Raw genomic sequence first — 14,416 nt, forward strand, 5'->3', positions numbered from 1 at the left:
CTGACAGTCCATCCTAGACTTTCTCCTCCCTTCTAATGAGAAGCACCTGGCACTCCTGGTGTCTGCTGTTCACTACTGTCACAAACAAACATCCTCTTAATGAGGTGTTGCTCTCACTCAAGTAAGACATCCCATCTGGTCTTTGCTGCCAACACACCCCATGCACCGTCAAACAGACCCTCATAAAACAGAGCAAGGCACCATCCCCATAACTCATCTGGAGCATCAAAGGAGACTGGTCCCTGCTCACCAGGCAATAGCACACATTTTTTCAGGGGCTACCAGAAAATTCACTTCTCCAATTCCACCAGTACCCTCCCAGCAAGAGCAATCAGGCAAACCGCTCTCTGCAGCACCGTCCTCCTAGATGTGAGGCAGCAGACACAGGTGGGAGGGGGAAAGGTATGCCCTGTGACTAAGAATGCAACTAGAATGCAGCTGGAAGTCTTTTGCCATTAAGTCATTATTGGTTCAGTCCCAAGTCAGAGCCTCCTTCCCTGCTCCATGGCATGGGATGTTTGAATGGGTGCTAATGCTCAACTGCCCATGCCCCACAACTGTTGACAGAGAGTTCTGCAAGCTCGGGAATGAGAGCATGGAGAAGCAGCCCAGCTGCAGGGATGATGAGTTGCAAATACGGCGCTTGTAAGCACTCAGTTATGTGAAGTGCTGCTGGAAAGACATTGGCTTGGAGGTCACAAGTCTAACACCTCTAAGTCAGTGCTAAAGAAGCTGCTCTGGAGCAGACAGCTCAGTCGGTTCAAGAGCTTCACACTTGCAGATGCAATTAACACCCATTTAGCTGGCTATCCCAGAACTTCTTGGGAGGAGAGACTAATGCTGGTGCTCATCAGGTTTGGTGATAGACAGGGTGGGGGGGATGGACAGTCACACAAATGCTTATCAGGGTGCTTTGTACAGACTTCAGGGCAGAAAAATTGCATTCAGGAATTAGGCCAATATCACACACTCCATCCAGGCTCTGGGGACAGAGCTGCTCTGCAAAGTCGTTAGTTTGTGAAACATGCTAATCGAGGAAGATCCTGTAATCAAGGCAGCAGGACAGTTAATAAGATGTTTTGCTACAGAACAAGCTAAAAACCCATCAGCTCAATCTCTTTCATCACAGTGTTTATCACTATGGAAGACGGTGAGGGTTCAAGAAACCTCAAGGAGAAAGAGGGGGGTGTCAGTGTAATTCCTCTGTTCACCGGGAACGCAGACCAAGCGAACTGCACACAGGGCATGGGGAAGAGCGAGCGCACAAGCTCTGAGTGCCTCCAGCTCAGTGTGCACCAGTGCTTGCTCTGCAGTGCTGCTTCTGACCGCCCGACTGGAAACAGAAGTAGCACACAATTGTATGGGATCAGTCACACTAGGAATGACCAATGCAATTAGACACACGTTATGAAGCGCCTTCACCAGAAAACCGCAAGATTTCAGTGTTTCTTCCCTCAGGCAAGAGATACAGCTTCCTAAACCCATGGTTAAACTGATACATTTCTCCACACTAGAAACAGAAACAAAGGTGTTCATATGCCTTTTTGGGGGATAGGCAGATTTTAGGACAGCATAACCTAGAGAGAAGTGTTGACACAACTCCAGGCAAGAGAGCTCTGTACAGTTCAAATGTTGACCAGGTGTTCTTCATTAGAGAAATTTCACCCTTGATAGGGGGAGGCATATTTGAGCAACAGCCCATTGTCACAAGGTCAGATGGCATGAGGTTTACAAATGCAGGCTCCGGTACGAAGAAGTTTATTCCTGCTCCTTAGCCCTCTACATGCTTCCTCACTAGGCAGCACAGCACCAGTGGCACCAAGGGACACAGACAAGAGAGCACTCATCAGATTAGATCAGTAAATACTAATAGCCTAGAGACCTGTTTTATAAGCAATAGCATCAATAGATACAAGTCTGCCAACCCAAAACAGCTGGGTCAAAAGCAGCATCAGCATCCACCATGCAATTCTAGTTCAGCTCTGGTGTGTATTAAAGGTAAGGGCTCAAGAAACAGCTACTCTGGCACCTCTGGTTCACCTGGGAGGCAGGCCAAGTGTTTTCCCCTTCCATGAAACACATCTACATTTACTTTGTTTTGTGAGCATGTAGAAGCCATGAGATTTCTCAATATGAGATGGATAGCTCCTGCAGGGAAGGTATAGGCTCTCCAGAGACAGGTGCCTGTTTTCAGGAAGCAGCTGCTTTCTTCCTGTATTTTTAAATCCCAGTTCAGCAAATTTTCATCCAAATGCTGATGGGTAACATGAGTACAAGTAATGTTCTAACAGATCTTGTCCACACAGAGCTGGTATTTCTGAGTACTAAGGCTTCTCTTGATTAGGCGGGCAGAGAACATTAACCAGTTCACAGCCATCTGCAAAAGCTGTATCCTGATTCCAAAGGCCTCCCCAGCCAGCTGGTTCACTGAGGTGAGCCCATGCCAGGAAGGGCAGAAAAGCAGACTGAAGCTCTAAGTACTTCATACTGTCCAACACATAATGAACTGTCATGGCCCTGCTCCTCATATCCCTACTGCTGGGATGAGAAAGTCCCACTCTCAGACATTTCTAATGTAAGAAAACAAAGACTACACAGGAGCTTAACATTCAGTCCCACTCTCAGACATTTCTAACGTGAGAAAACCAAGACTACACGGGAGCTCAACATTCAGTCTGTGTGTAAGATCATTAATTACCACATGTGTTTGAAGCCATTAATTTTCTTGATCTGTCTAGACTAGCAAAGCTCTAGGGTGGGGAAAGATAATTCACTGTAAAGAAAGGGAATATGTTTAACATCCTAGTGACAGAAAAGGAAGGTTTTCTCCTGCAACATCCTTCCTACATAGTTTCTGAGCCATCCAGAAGGAACTTAACTGTGGGTGACAGATGCCAGTGTCCCTATCTGCAGGGACAAACCGAAGCCTCAGCTGCAAATCCCAGCCTCAGTTCACAAAACTATCAGCCTTTCAACAGAAAAGTTCTCTCCTGTCACTCTTCCCACCTTTGTTCCCCTTTGTTGTTGCTGTCAAAAGTCTCACCAGCATACCCACCCAATCTCTCTCACATTTTCCTAGGCTTGACCTTTCTTGCATCTACTCTGTTCCCTGCTATTTACCCCTACATATCACCATAAAGCATTCCCGCTACATGGCAACCCTTCCTACCAGGAGCAGCAGAGCAGTCAGTGAGCTGAGAATTGGCACCACATTCACTGGGACTCCAATTTAATTTTTACCTCCCCCCCAAGCTCCTGAATCAGTGCCAAAGGGAACGCTCATTTTGGCAGTCAGGGCTCCCAGAAGAAAAGTTACAGCCAAAGTGCTAGGGGTGGGACCAAGACAGCCTATTAATAGGTTGATTATAATATGAATTTGGGGAACTACTCCCAAATATGCTTACCCTCCTGGACCCAGGGCCCTCAGGGGTGGACTGGAATACCTAACTCAGCACTTTCAGCTTCTTTGCTGCATTTGGAGCCAGGGAGAGTGGAAAATCCTGTCTGTACCCTGGCTGGAAAAAACATGGTTCTCTAGAAGGGTGGCTGAGCTATTGTTTTCTTCTCTTCTCCCCTACAAAGCCTATTTTCCTTATAGTTACATAGCAGCTCCCTCTGCCTCATCAAAAAGACCTAGAATTTGAAAACTTCCACCTTGGATTAAAAAGATTGGTATCTGCAATTTTCTTGTGGAAAATCCTGATCTATTTCAAGAGACAACACTGAGCAAGATAAGATGTCTCAACACTCCTTTCATGGCCAGCTTCTCCAGAGCCCACTGGACTGTTGAAACAGACAGACTCCATGGACAGCCAGGGAGAAAAACTTTTCAGATATTTGGGAGCGTGAAGAGGACCAAAGGCTGGACTGAGGCAGTAAGGATTTGATTTCAGGAAGCAGGCAGATTGCTATACCTGTTTAAAACATGCTTCCTCCGTCCAGGTGGCAGCCCACAACCTATCTAAGCCCCCTTTACAAGTGCTGGGGTGAAGCAAGCACACACTGACAGAGAGCCCAGAGGCAGCAAAAAGTAGTATATGCACACTTCATCATAGCTACAATCACCTCTCCAGCACACCCACAAGGTGACTTCTCCAGTCTTCCTGAATAATCTGAACTGTCCTTTCATGTCTCCACATTTTCCCATCAGCATACCTTCAACTCCATCCCTGTGCCTCAGCCAGAAAGCCAACCAGAGGCAGCAGGCAGCCCCTTGCGACTCTGACTGACACTTCACCAACAAGCACGTCAAGACCTTTATGGAAACTTTGCAAAATTATGCTGCAAAGGTGTACAAAAGTTCCCAAATTTCTCACATTTTGCATAAACATCTCACAATCCTAAGCCTCTAGAAGCTGAAGGAGATAACTGCATTTACTACTTTCAGTGTTTATCACAACGGGGCCACACTCTGTGCCAGGACCAGCAGCTCTTGCTATCTGGATACAAGTAACTCTCCCTGTTGCTTGGAGAGAAAGAGAGAGAATGAGGTCTTCCTTAGTTGGGAGACACTTGGCCAACTCAAACCTACACAGTTCTACCTTTTACCTTAGTAAAGATGGGAAGACACATGGGCTCCAAACTGTGTCAATACACATTACACTCATCTATGAGAAACCAAGGAAAAAGCAACAGTAGTTTACCATTATTAGGCACCCTTGACAGGACTCCTGTAACAGAAGACATTAAAACACCTACATGCTGTATAGTTTGGGTTCCATATGCCACACAAAATTACAATCAGCTTGCCAACAAATTAGAAGTTATTACTTTTTCATACATCTCAGATTTCATCCTAGGCTTTACAACTCTTTGCTGCCCTTGCATCACTCAAGACATTTCAAAACCTACATGCAAAGAGAAAATTGGAAAAAAACACCATTTCTAACACATGTGCACTGATTCTCGAGCAAATTCTTTGCCTCCGATGGCAAGGTTACTTACATGGTTAAAGTCAGGTAGGCAGATGTCTGCAGGCATAGGATCTTAAATCCTCTGAACACAAACCCACAATCTAGCACCAAGCAGCCTGCAAACTCTCTCAAACCAAACCTACTATATAGACTGGGTGTATATAGGCATATACATAGATGTACTAAGTGTTCTGTGCGGAATTCACTTATGAGAGAACTACCCCAGCAAATGTCAAGGCACAAAGCTCTGGCACAGGGGAACTCTTTGGTAGTCATCTCTCCACCTCCCTAGTCTTAAACGCTCCACTGGATCTGTCATGTACTACAGAGGTACTTTTAAGTTTAAAAAAATGTTTCACAAGAAAACCAGCAGAGATTATTTCATTTTTCAAACCCTGAAGGTGGCATTTCATTAAATCAAGGGGAACACTTCCATTACAGCAGGCCTCTCTTTCACATTTTACAGAGAAGGAATATAATAGGAGTCCAGACCTACTTCACCCAAAAGGCCTTGAGTTCTTCCAGTAAGCCAGAAACAACATCCAGGAGTCAACTCCCAGACTTGAGCTTCACCCACTAAATCTGCTTCAAAGCAATTCCACTGCTAAGTTAATGACTGCAGGAGACTGTTCCTACAGCAACTTAAACCAGAAGACATTAATCTCTCCATCTGCAATAGATACGCATGCCATAGGGGTCTGGACAGGATAAGCGGAACAGATGTTTAAGTGCATGTACAGTCTGAGGAATCATCTTCAGAGCTCAGCTGCTAGCTTAACAGAGCACAGGAACGAAGAGATTTCTAGAGAGCTTCACAGGACACAGAAACTAAGGAGACTGAGACAACTCTCCTTTCTTGCACCTTTGCTGAGGGAAGCATTAACCCCAGGAGGAAGGTGGAAGCAGGAATGCATAGATCATACCTACAGACACTACACAACTCTCAAATGCTCCCAGATAATCTGACCCAGCAAACTGATCCATACCTATGAAAAAGAGAGCAACATGCTACAAAAACAAACCAGAAACAGCATAGCAAGCACCGCCAAAAAAACACCAACATGTGCCCCAGCATTCAATTAAAAATATTCCTCCTAAGTGCCTGAACTGCTGGGAGGTTTTGGCTGCATCAAGGCAGCTGCTTCAGCAGGACTAAACGCTATTTCCCTCAGGGCAACACAAAACTGTGGAAAACCACTGATCCTGGAAACAAGGGAGGAGTCCCCAGTCACTGGCAGCCGCCTTCAGATCCCACAGTGTAGCTACATGGCTAAGCCCTTCAAGGTAGGCCCAGCCTGTCACAGCAACAGGGTCCAGAGCACAAACACATGAACACAAGCACTTCAACTGGATGCAAAAGTTGGACATAGGATCCAAACAACAGTGCTCCATCCGACCATGTTCACTGAGGTTCCTCACACGACTCTTGGCTGTGCAGGCCAATGAGGACACACGGACATTTTCAGCAGCACATTAGGTTGCTGAACGCTTCCTCATACCGGGCCAGTCGCTTCTCCCTTCAGACACTGCCACATGGGCTGGCCTGCTGTCAGCTGGCTCCAAGGAGCAATGCTCTGCATGGCCTGAAGAGCTGCTCTCAAATTGACATCAGGCCCCTACAGCCAAAGAGCACAAAGCCAGCCCCAGCCACACAAGGAGGCCTCTACCCTTTCCTCCAGCAAGAAGAACGGGCAAGAAGCCCAGAGGCTGATCTTAAGGGCCAGACTTAGACCAATGACCAGCCTCAAGTTGCGCCATAAGCTCTTTTCATTTACAGAAAGGCACAGGACCCTTCTGGAGCAGGGACAACCCCTCCCACAGTTGCAGAAGGGAAGAGTTTGGTAACTCTGGAGAGACTCCAAGTCTCCCTTGCGGGAGGATTCAGCGACCAGTGACATCACATTTACAAAAGCACTTGATGCTTCACCTCACAGCATAGTCACGTTTATCTGCACCACTGGACTTCAAAGAGCTCGTACCTACCTTAAGTGCCCCAAGCTGTAGTATCGTGACTCCCCGTCGGTTGACCGAACTACTTTGACAGTGAACATGGGCTGCAGCTGCCGCAGCTCCAGAAGCACGATGGCCAGGTAGTGAATGAAGAGCAGGGCATCCACCAGAGACACCGCGTACTGCACTATTCCTTGGTAGTTGGTGTCCTTCGAGTCCAAGATGCGAACGCCGTAAAAGAGCCAGTAGGAAAACACAAACAGGAATATGAGGACCAACAGAAGGGCCCGAAACACAAACACCCTTGGTAAATCTGCCTTAGGCTGGCGGAAGAACAAAGCCCAGGTCCCAATCAGAAGAATGAGGAGTTTAAACGCCACAGAGATGAACAGTCCCTCACAGACAGTACCACACGGCTCCAGATCATCCCGCCACAGGATCTGGGGTAACAGAATGAAGGCGATGGGGGTAAGGAACACAAGGAGTCCGAGAACAGCTGCCACGGTTAAGCCCAGGTAACGTTTGCAGTCCAACCCAACGCTGTCCTCCAGATCCTTACTGATACGGGCAATGTCCTCCTGGGAAATGCTGTGTTCAGAGGTGCCTGTGATTGCTGTTGTGGTCTCACCCCAGTTGTCATCCTGAGGGAAGAAGAAATAAAAAAAATATTTAAACAATTAGGTTATTCCTTCCAGGTCTTCTATTTTTCTTTCCTGGCAAAAGACTGCTACAGTAGACTTAAGTTCCAGAAAAAAATATATAGCAATCTTCAATACATTGAATAATCAACCATGAAAATTAATAAAGGTTTGGAGACAACAGCAACTTGTCCAAACCAATGATTATAAACATTAGGTATTAAAAGCCTGTAACTGTAGAGCAGGTAACTCAACTTGCTATGCCACTTGCTGTACCCCAGAGGTTCCTCTTCCAGCACACTTAATGAGTAATATCACATAACTGTTGGAAACTGCAGTAATCAACAGTTCCCATGTGCAGGGCAAGGACTAGCACCCTTCTAGCCCACAAATTCCACAGTGCAAGTACACCACAGAAGCACCTGGAAGGGAAGCTTTCATTGCAGTGTTTCAAGCCAGTTGTTGTTACACAATCAACAACATGTTCACACATTTTTTCCATCTGTCGCAGAAGTAACCGCACTTCCAGCAAGTTCCTCCACTTTGTTTTCTTTTGTCTTCCTTTACAGTAGCACTGCCCTCAATAGTTGACACATTCTAATAGAAGTTTAGTTAAACCAACAAATCATAGGTGGTCAAAGGGGATATTTTCAGGTATGGGGCTTTAAATTTAGAGGATCCTGGACTACCAAGTAGCTCTGGTACAGTCAGAACATTGTCAGAAGCCGCTCAGCCACAAAGAGGCTTACCTGAAACACAGTTGCCATTGTGGCAGTTGCGCTCTTTCCCCCTCTGAGAACTGTTGTGGCAGCTGTACATCGCCCTCTCCTTCAATGGGGCAGTTAATGCCTCTTTTGTGGGACCCTGAGTCGGTGAGCCAGGGTCGTTAGCAGAGGAGGAGCTTCTGGAATGCCCACAGCCAGATCTGATCAGACTATAAAACTGGGTTCCCGCCAAAGATTCCCTCTGTGTGATCTTCTCGGAGCAGCGGGTCTGTGCCGGAGTCCTCCCCTTAGGCAGGAACACCATCTAAGGAAACTTTCTGAGACAGGGAGTGCCTCACCTCCTCATTTGGGTGAGTGATAATCTACTGTAGTCCTTGCCGACCAGGCAAGTGTAGTCCTTGCCGAATCAGGTGAGTGTAGTATCTGGGGCAGAGGGCTCTGGCTTTGTTTCTTGTGAGTGCGTGCATGCACACAGTGGATCCTCATTATTCTCGTTTGCTGCACGTCAATGATCTCCTCAACTGATATCTGAACCTTTATCTTATGTTATCAGAGGGATAACTAATTGTATAAACCCTGTTCTGGTCGGTTCATTAGCTGTACTTTTCCAGCCAGAATGAAGTCTGTTTTGGAACTTGTTTTGTCCCCTAAAACTGACTTTGAGGTCCCTCTGTGACAGCCATATAGTCAAGCTTCAGATTACATTACATTTTTCTGAAAGTCTCATCTCTTCCTTAGTTTATACCAGAGGACTTCTGCAAGCTAGTTCTCCCATCCCACGATGCCTCCAACTGATCCTTCCCAGTGCTGGCATGGCCAAAGCGTTACACTGACATGTATGGATTTGACTCACAGCTGCTGGTGCAGTGACTCATACACATGAAGGCTCCTGCTGCTTCCCACAAATACCCACCAAGGAGCAGCACAGCGTGTGCTGTGCTGCTTGGCACCTGACACCTTTGTCGCTGCGACGCTCATTCAGAAGCGCACGTTTTGCTCTTCCTCCTGCCCTCCCGAGTGTATGTTCCTGCAGCCTGTGTCACTAATAGGATTTACACCTTCCTAAGGACTCCTGCAGCCACACATGCTGATCAAAGCATTTTGTTCTAAAGAAACAGACATAGTTCTAAACCTTTACTCGCTTCCTTAACAGAATTAGAGGAAAGAGTCTCCAAGAATCTTTGGGAAAGGAATAGACAGGGACAGCACGACTACTTTGAACAACTCCAGGGATTCAACTTCTAATGTACTCCAAGACATGAATACCGCCCATGCCTAGAGCAGTAGGGTTTTGAGACAGACCAGCCACAGTCAGCATAATGAATTAAAACGAGTTTTTTTTGAGTCACTTCTCACCAAAACAGAGGCCTCAGAAGAGATATCTGCATTGTAGTATGTCCTGAAAGGCAGCATAATCCTATCACATCTCCCTCTTTGCTAGTGTCTCCAGTAAAGCAACCTAAGCATTTCAACTATTTTATGTTTATGCACAAAACAGCTCTGCATAGTTTCCTCCATTTGATGGACTGAGAAACTGTGCAGAAGAGAGAAAGGACAGAAACACCACAGCAGCTTAAGACTACAGCCCAGAAGACAACAGGCAACCCTAGTCCCAGTCTACCCCTTATAACACCTCTTCCCACTTTAAGTGGCACAAGCGAAAAACTGTGCAATTATATATGGATAAGTCTAAATCCAGCCCAGGAGGCACTGAAACATCCTGCACTCTATGTCTTGCAACAACATCCATCCTTTGAAAATGAATACGCACCTTCACATCAACTGCCAGAGCAGAGAGAGTACTGGATCCATCCTAGGTGCAATCTAAAGTCAGCATTATTTCATTCTTTATTTAGCCCAGTGTTAATATACCAGCTTTCACCGAGTTCACCCTCCTTCCAAGCTATTTCACATTAATTTTACATTTCTTGCTTCCCTTTCCTACTGGGATACTGGTCCGGTCCTAATGTGTTTTACATGATTACCCAGAGCAAGTCCGGCTTAAAAACTAAAGTGCACATACGGGTGAAAGGGCTGACCTGACAAAATGCACAGTGAGATGATGGAAACAAGATGTTTCTATAGAGCTTGGCAGATGACACTCTGGAGACAAAGGCAAATTAGTGCCTCAGGAGTAGTCACATCAGCACTGGTGCTGTCAAAAACAATGCTCTCGGAAAAAGACAAAACTGATTGAGACCTTGGCTTTATGCACGAATAAAGGACAGCTACGATTCTTTACTAACAGCACATGAGCAACATTTTTTCTCCTACTCACATGTAGGTAAGTCATATGCTCTATTCCAGAAACCACACTCCACGTTTGCATTCATTCCCTCCTTACCTGGCCCTCCTCTGCCCGAGAGGCGTCGTTCCCAAGCAGCGGCTCTGCAGGAGGTGTCTGGATAGTGACGGACTTCTCAGACCGACTGCCATCTTTGCTTCGCGGTGATTTGTGCCTGTCCCGACTCCTTTTGCAAACAGAGCAAGAGAACAACATTACCGGACAGTTTCTGGAGCAAGGCCTGGAACCTGCTACACCTCTGCCTGCAGCAGGTGCCCTGAGCATTAGGTTGTAGTCGTGCTTGCCCATGTCTTGATCAGTATTTGTCAACTGGTGACAAAAAAGCTTTGGAACTGGTAGAAAGGGACCTTGCCCAGAGCAGCCTACAACCTGGTGGCTGGCACAGTCTACCTCCTCAGTAATCATAAAGCAAAGGGGACAGGGGTACATCTCTGCCACCTCAGCTTCTCTCAAAACAGCTTCTGCCAGTCCTGCACGTGAAAGGGAAGCTCGCATTCTCCAAACTGGTAACTCCATTTGATATTAACTCATCTACACAGCTCCCCACCTGCAACAAATGTCTCACAGGGACACAGGGAATTAATCAACACAGCTTTAGGTCCTGCAACATGGAGTCTCGTCAACTAGGACTTTAACATTGCAGTACAACTGGTGAAGCCTATTTCCACTGGTTAATAATCCCCAGTCAACCTTTTACAAAGACAGCAGGAACATCAAGGGTACCAGAGTAGCGCTGCCTTCCAGAGTATCCTTGTTAGACCTCATGGCTTCTCATCTGAGAACATCTCAAGATGAGCTCAGCCCCACCCAATCTGCTCACCAATATTTTCCTCCCTCTTCCTGCCTGCACAGAAAAGCAGCCTTTGCACCAGAGACACTCACTGTGCTCATGGACCAGCCTAAAGCTCAGGAGCATCCAGCGTCCCAGCTCTGCTCTCTCCAGTGCACCTCTCTTGGAATTACCAAAGCCCAAAGGTCCCATTGGATGAGACTTTTCCCTGTTCACAGGAAGAGGCTCTAGAATTTTTTTATGTTGTTTTGGGAACTTTGAAGGCTTTTTTCCACATTGCATTTTAAGTTTCAATGGGCAACCCATGTTGGAGGCTAGGGGTCTTAAAGAAGGGAGAAAAGGCAAGCAAGAGATGGTTTACTCAATAACTGGACTGCAAGCAAAGAGACTTCATTTCCTAGAAGAATTCTTTTCCAGCCACATAGGATAACTGCTTCTGAAACGCAAAGTTATTTTGAACCAGCTCAGTTCTAAGCTGTGAAGACTTTAATTAGCACACATTCTGCATGTAAAACTAATGATGATGTGGGAAAAAAAAAGGATAACATTTCCAAGTAATTGGAAGTTTTAGAGCAAGATCATTTTTGAGGATGCTGAACTACCACAACAGAGAGAACTTGCTATTCAAGTTCAGAAGAGCCTGACTTCTAATCCAAACAATGCTGATAAAAGACTTCTTGTGGACTTCAGTACCACTAAAATTCTATTAAAAAAAATCCCAACACACCAGCAACAGAGTAGCCAGGAGAGCAGTGGGGAGAGATAGGAAACATCATTGTTACACAAAAAAGAAATGGCATCAGCAGAAGCGAAAACAACTGGCAATTATCCGTTTAGAAAGTCTGACACGTCTTCTCCCCAGAGACTCTACTCATTATTTGCTTATGCTGGCACTTTCTCAATCTTTCTGGCCATACACGACCCCAGAGTGCATCCAACAGGTTGAACATCATTAAATTAGCAGCATTATTGCTTCCAGTCTCCTCACTGGGTTCCTCATGAGGACTCTATGCACGTATCTTCTCCAGAGCTGTGGCCCCGCCGATTCTGTCCGGGTTTACAGTTATTTTCCACTAGGCATGTCCTAACTTAGAACAGCAAGTAATTAAAAATAAGCATTTCCTTACCCTTGTCTGTGGGCTTTTTTGGAGTGACCTGAGTAGTGGGAGTATCCCGAATATGTTGATTCTGTATCCATTGCAGCAGACATCTGCACGGAAGAGGCACAGATGTTACTTAGCAGATGAGTTCCTGGTGCTCCCGAGGTGGAGTCTGTGGTAAAAGTGCTTTCCTGGGTACTCTTTGCTTCCCCGTCATCAGTGAGGCCTGGTCCTCAGGGAGCAAGTGAGCTTCATTTACAAGGCATCCGACCACAGGGGAGGGAAGGGAGGGTGCTTGGCTCCTCACGATCGACCTAAGGAAAGAAAAATGGGCATGGAAGTTCACTCTAAGCAAAGCAAAACAGCATTCCTACTGCGGCAATTCCCTCACCCCAGCTACATGTCACAACTCACGTACTGTGCCCAATCCGCAAGCCCATCCTGGCCAATATCTCTCCAGTCCAGAGAAATATACGCATTTGTAGAGCTTTAAATAAGCTGATAACATATCTCTGGTTTGCCAAGTCTAGCCCTTTCATCTAAAAATCCAGAAGACTGCGTAAGTCATCACCTGGAAAAGACAGTGACTTGGAGAAGGCTCAGCAGCTTAGATACAGAAACTCACCCCCAGAAGAAGTACCAGGCTCAACTTCCATACCCACATCTCTTCAGCTGTGTAGCACAGAGCCCAAATACCACCAGATTCAGAACAGCAGCATTGTAGCCTATAAACAGGGGCAAGGGGTGGGGGGGCAAGGGTGACTTTCATAAGAGAAAATGCAGGAGAGGATCAGACCACCATGTCTGAACCTGCTTTGTTTTCACAACTGCAAGGTGTGCCCATTTCACAAGCATTAGTTACTATACAATCGATGGCACTACGAGCACCTCCCTTTCTTTATAACCTTTGCCTCCAGAAGCTAATTTGGGCCTTGAAGAATTGAATTTTATTAAAAATTATAACTATATATACACATGCTAATAACACTGAGGAGAGCTGATTAGAGATCATACCTAGCTTATATGGGCCAACACTTCTTACAACGTAGTTCCATTTGGAACAGAAGCTTATGTCTCATCAGTAAAGAGCAGAAGAGGGTCAGTTTTCTGGAACAACAGCAGGGCAACATCAGAACAATTCCTAAGAGTGACATGTCAAAACTCCTGAACCCTGAGGGGAAGAAGGGTGGATGTCAACCCCCTTATCCATACCCACATCCTGCGCTACGTGGGAAGAAAAATGGAAACAATGGGAGTTTGTCACCCATTTGGGAAAACACATGCAACTGGTGAAGAGGTACAGATGGAGGGCTGCAGCTAAGGTACCTTGGCACAGCCCAGAGTTTGGCACAAAGGAGGAGCCTCACATGCCTCCTGCCAATGCTGGTGGAACAGAGGGCCGCAGCCATGCTATACTTTCAGAGCAGGCAAAAGACCACTTTAAAATTAAATTAGATCCCTCCGTTATTTTCTGCTCACAGTGGTTTTCAAAGCTGTTAGCAATAAACCACTGCTTTCCGCCTTCTCCCTCCCCAAACACAGAGGGACGACAACAACAGAAGTCATGCTTTGTACTAGTCCAACTATTCTTTCCAACCGTAAGATTCCCCCGTTAACACCTCCAGAAAAGCCTGTAAGCAAGCAGAGAGCTCTACCACATGCAAGCCACGCCAAAGAACAAAGCCTCTTCCCCACGGGGTTCCTTGGCTGGCGGTGCAATCTGCGACGACGTGAAGCAGTGTTCCCGCTGCACCGGGAGCTGTAGGTATTTGCACAACACTTGGGCTAGCCCGGGCTCTTGGAAAGGAGAAGGCAGGGGGAGACCTTTAGTGTACATGTATCCCCTGGCTCTAAGGCCGTATCGTGCCTTGAGAAAGCTCCTTAAAGGCAGCAAAGAATCTGGGAAGGACAAGTAAGGATAGGAAAGAAAGGCCTGGTTTTGGGAGGGGAGGAAATAGGAAGTATTTAAGCATATCAAAACATAAAGCCAAGGCA

At 46.3% G+C, this 14,416-nt stretch overlaps 1 protein-coding gene across 2 annotated transcripts in view; it reads right to left on the reverse strand.

Annotated features, from left to right (window-relative positions):
- VANGL1 (VANGL planar cell polarity protein 1) overlaps positions 1-14,416 on the reverse strand; it is a 46,817-nt gene that overhangs the window by 25,723 nt on the left and 6,678 nt on the right. Inside the window, exons 2-4 of one of the 2 annotated variants that reach the window (XM_082064694.1) lie at positions 12,449-12,735; positions 10,571-10,697; positions 6,897-7,504 (exon numbers count right to left, since the gene is read on the reverse strand). In XM_082064694.1, the coding sequence (XP_081920820.1) occupies positions 6,897-7,504; positions 10,571-10,697; positions 12,449-12,531 (818 nt within the window). In that variant the 5' untranslated portion in view covers positions 12,532-12,735. Of the gene's footprint in view, positions 1-6,896; positions 7,505-8,250; positions 8,320-10,570; positions 10,698-12,448; positions 12,736-14,416 lie in introns of those variants that run through there. The other variant, XM_082064695.1, reaches the window with a different exon arrangement.

The sequence above is a fragment of the Streptopelia decaocto genome, assembly GCF_964273445.1.
Source record: "Streptopelia decaocto genome assembly, chromosome: 1".
Classification (NCBI taxonomy): Eukaryota; Metazoa; Chordata; class Aves; order Columbiformes; family Columbidae; genus Streptopelia; species Streptopelia decaocto.